Source organism: Ceratina calcarata, unplaced genomic scaffold (assembly GCF_001652005.2).
Source record: "Ceratina calcarata isolate Rehan_Ccalc_2016 unplaced genomic scaffold, ASM165200v1 scaffold213, whole genome shotgun sequence".
Classification (NCBI taxonomy): Eukaryota; Metazoa; Arthropoda; class Insecta; order Hymenoptera; family Apidae; genus Ceratina; species Ceratina calcarata.
The window spans coordinates 141,396-146,225 of NW_017143004.1; the positions used below are offsets into that span (position 1 = coordinate 141,396).

At 39.4% G+C, this 4,830-nt stretch overlaps 1 protein-coding gene across 6 annotated transcripts in view; it reads left to right on the plus strand.

The window, feature by feature from the left end:
• The window catches only part of LOC108622301 (zwei Ig domain protein zig-8), a 27,198-nt gene that overhangs the window by 19,308 nt on the left and 3,060 nt on the right, over positions 1-4,830 (plus strand). For all 6 annotated transcript variants that reach the window (XM_026811372.1, XM_026811371.1, XM_026811374.1 and 3 more), the window contains exons 4-5: positions 1,292-1,502; positions 4,407-4,531. In XM_026811372.1, the coding sequence (XP_026667173.1) occupies positions 1,292-1,502; positions 4,407-4,531 (336 nt within the window). The remainder of the gene's footprint in view (positions 1-1,291; positions 1,503-4,406; positions 4,532-4,830) is intronic.

Genomic DNA, 4,830 nt, shown 5'->3' on the forward strand with positions numbered 1-4,830 from the left:
TTACTATACTATACATATAGTAAAAGAAAATGAAAATTTCAGATAATTTCTTTGAGTGACATAATTAAAATATAAATGTGACATTTCCTGTTCTTTTATTTATCGTCGATCGTTCATCATAACATTAAGCATGTATTATTCGTCCAATATTAAGTTCTAATACTCTTATAACAAGACGACGTATCGAGTAGAATGAAATTTAATCTTCTGACGTCATATTTGTCAATCTATTTGAACGGTGGCATGCATACATCTGCGCATTTTGCGAGCGCAATTATTACATGTAGTTTCGATTAATGTCACGTTAATTAAAGACACGGAACGTCGGACTGATGAAATATCGACGGGATTGTCGAATAAGTTCCATCGGGATATCGCGTGTTCGATCGAAATACCGTTTGTCGGAATTTGTCCGTCAAAATACGCAACAGTTGTCGAGATCCGAGACGCGCGGCGTTCGATTCGATAGCCTTTGTCTAGCTGACCGAAAACGCTTGTAAATAAATCTGGGCTATTGTTTAACAACGCTCACAGTCCGCGGTACACGAGGGCGAGATTAAAGGACGTTAAAGGCGGATGGTAAATGGAGAAGAGTAATTCAGGGAACGTGGGAACCGCAAAATTCGCTCGATACCATCGACGTGGATGGGTACGTGGATAGTCGGTTAAACGGTTCCCGTCGCGTCGTCATTGTGCTCGCCTTCCTCTCGCTTTAACCGCTACGATTCGATCGCTTTAGCCGCGTGTCGCGCGTGCGTGCGCTCGCTCGGCTCTCGCTCGGATATCTGCAAACAATGCCGCGACTAATGTCTACCCGGTGTCACCTCGAGGGCTCGAAAGACGAAGCCGTGTAGCTGCCAAATTCACGGCTGGCGCGAGACAATACCGAGTTTCTATGATGACAAGTGGAAAGCCATTCAGCAATGTTCTGTCATTACTGAGACATTCGTTTTTCTACTTATCTCGAAAATCATTCTTTAAACACTTCCGCATAAATCGATGTATTATCTTGTTCTATGAACCCTGTATCCTCTTTATTAGCGAATTATATTGAAGTGCCGTGCCTTGCTTATTGTTCAACTAGCTTCTATTAACTGATAGTTGATTTTCAATAAGAAATTTAAAATTCAGGATCGATGAGGAACTTCCTGTAGACAATAGGTTCTGGAACGAACTAATATTTCCATTATTAAAGGAAAATCAGGACAAAGTTATCTGTCCTATAAATTATCCTTTTATTGCGCCGACGTTTATTGGCAATAGAACGTGAACGAGTGATATTTTGCTGCAGGTCTCCTGGGTAAGGCATCGAGACATCCATTTGTTAACGGTGGGTCGTTACACGTATACAAGCGACCAGCGTTTCGAGGCGCAGCACCTACCGCACACCGAAGACTGGACGTTGAGGATATTGTCTGCCCAAAAGAAGGACTCCGGTATCTACGAGTGCCAAATATCAACGACACCCCCAATCGGTCATCCGGTTTATCTAACGATAGTCGGTGAGTGAAACAGAATCTACGATGCGGACTCCAAGCATGGCCAAATACGCGACAAGAGCATAGATGGGGATGCGTTAAGTAGTGTTGTGGTCCGCCGAGTTACTGTGACTACTGCACGAGGTGGAGAGGGCTATTAGAGTAGGGAAAAATGAGTTAGTCATGTTTGATGTAGAGTCTACATTGTAGACAGTAGTTTTAAGTAGTAGCAGCAGGTCGACTTTAACCATCGGAAAACCTTATGTACTTCCCTCGTTCTTTCCGTCTTTCCATATTCGCTATCTCGGATCCAGCAGTATTCGCGAACACGCGAAACAAATATTAAACGATTCGGAACTCTGTTCAGACTCGTTATGCACGAGTTCAAGCTTTTGAACACTATGAAACGGTAATGGTGTCACGTTGAGTTTGAACCGTTAATGATTGTCGACACCATTCTGGCGTTAATTTCTTTTCAAGTGTATGTTTATACGATAATACAGGGTGTCCCAAAACTATAGTGTAAGATATTGGAATGGGAGGTTCCTGACATAATTTTAAACAACATTTTCCTTAACGAAAAAATTATCCGAGGCATGGTTGAGGAGTTTGCTTTAACAAATAAAAATATCAACAGTAAAATATAAAAAATTATAGCGGCCTCCTTTATTGCTGTTCAATTTAAATATGGCCTCTAATGGTAAAAAGGTTCCCTACTTCCGGTCTATAATGTTGTGGTATATATTATCATTTTCCTTAATAAACTTTATATTTTCTCTATATTTTTTTCTTTATATTTTTAATACAAAAGAAGTCTCGTATTTGTAGCTGTTTATATGTAAGCCTGCTGTGAATAATAGAGTAGGGCAACATCTACGTACATTAAATTCGTTAAAATGTGATACAACCTTAATTTAATTACTTGCCGAACATATAAAATGATCCCTAGCCAATTGAATTTTCGATTTCCGAGGTGAATCATGTACAATTCGATTATCTTGTACAGGGATCGTGACACGGAATTTGAAATGTGACAGCGTAACAGAAAATTGCGCGATAAATTATAAGAGAATCCGCTTTGGACGGCGACCCGATTGCAATCGTTATTGTTCAGTTTGAAAGTTGACGCAAGCCTCGAGGGCATCGTAAATGCAAAAGTGTCGCGTTAATTTTCGTGTTTCACGTTTAACGTCAATATTTGCCCGATTTAATGAAGTGGACAATATGTGGGTCAATTATTTTGCCGATTTCATTACGACGGCCTACTGTTATTAAAACGAATCATTTACGTCATTTGCTAATGACACATCGCGTGACGAATAAATAAAATCGGAATAAATATAACGTAATAAAATAAAACTGGAAGTTGAATGTGAATTCAGTTCCACAGTAATAATACTGTACTCATTTGTAATTAATTTTCTTGTAAGTACTTTGGCACTCTTTTATTTCGTTAAATCTAAATCTGAAGTTTAAGGTAGAAACAAGATATAATTTTAGATATCATAGAAATAATTTCTACTTTCCATATGTAGATTAATTCTTTACTATTTCATTAAGAAAACTAGTCAGTTCTGATTAATGTAAATAATCTGATCGTTGCCTAACGTTGCTTTATTGTTCGATGTACAATATGGGCAACGATTACGCGCATCGTGGATCGCGATTTCGAAGTACGCGCACTCGGTAAAGTTTCGGGAGCACGACGCGTTCCAGATAAAGTTCTGGGAGTGGGAAAAGATGCTCGGTGAGATCGTAGATAGCTTTCGCGCGGAAGATTGAAGCAACGGCGACGCGGGCCGCCGGGGTGTGGGACGGAGGCGAGGAAGGGAAGAAAAAAGGGAGAGAGCGAGCGAACGCGAGGCGCAGGTATCTATGATCAATGTGTTTGAAATCCAGTTCAAGATGGACGTGAACGGCGCGGCGAGAGGGCGCGAAAGGGGTTAATCGAGGGATACGTAATACGTACGAAATCCATGCAAAGATTTCATGCGGGCGAAACCAGGCCGTCCGCGAGCTCATATATCCTCGCCGGGTATGCTGTTAATGACTGCTCTGATATCCTAACCGGGCCGTTCTATTAAATGAGAGGATCTTATCACGCTGACTTGACCCGAATACGTTACCCAACTTGTCCGCTTCTATATTTCTCTTGCCTCCTACCTGCCTCGCTCTTTCCCAAAACGATAAAAACATCGAGCATTCGTTGAATTATACCCCTTCAAGTTGCACTTCCATGGCCTTCTATGTACATTGTCTTATCCATTTCTTTTCATCGTATGATTTATGGCAGTAGAAACTCTGACTCCGACGTCTACGTATTACATATACATATACATATACATATATATCAAAAGAATAGAGCATCTCTTTATACTCGTATCTGTATAAGGTGGTATCCATTTTAATTAAGTAAATTAGGAGGTTTAGCCTGAATTAAGCGAAGCAGAAAAATGTCTGAGCCCGAATTTACATTTTAAGCCTATGAAGATTAAACGCAAGTTGGCTTCCTTGGTCAGTGTTTTTCATCAATAATTCAAAGACCATGTCTCACTTTGCATTGGGCAAAGGAAATTGTTGTTTAGTTTCTGGGGCATCTTGTATATGTGCGAGTATGGGTTTCCTTCGCTGGAGCGATCTCACCAGTCGATTGAAGGCTCTTAGCCTCCCAATTCATTTTCCATTTCCAAGCGTATCCTACAGAAACAAAAGTGCATCATCATCATCGCTATTAAGACGTTCATGATGTGGAAACGGATAATCCGGATTATACAGATAAGATTGTTATCCGGATCATTCATCTTCGGTATCAGGATCCGTATATTCGATATCGGGATATCCGAAAAATGGAAAACATCGGATAAATATCCGATATTATATCATAGAACATTAAACGCTTGATCAGAAAAGAAAATATTTCTGTTTCAGAGCCGATCACTGCCATCATCGGTGCCCCTGATCTCTTCGTCAATAAGGGTAGCACCATTAACTTAACTTGCGTAGTAAAGTACGCACCAGAACCGCCCACGATGACTTGGAGTCATAATTCTAACGTGAGTACTGTTATTCTGCTACGAATTAATACTCCGTTGCATAAATTGCATAAACCTTTTATCATTCGATAAAGTATCATTGATATAAGAAATGAGTTCTTTCGTTTTGGTTATATTAACAATTATGTAGGTAACTTTATTACACAGATTATGTTATCTAATCAAATTTAGGATTCATATCATATAATTCTAATGTTAATTTAATACTCCATTAATTTCATAAAAAGTATAACTCAGAAATAAAAATGGCCATGAATATATATATTTGAAGTTTGTTATGCAATTAAATTTCATCAATA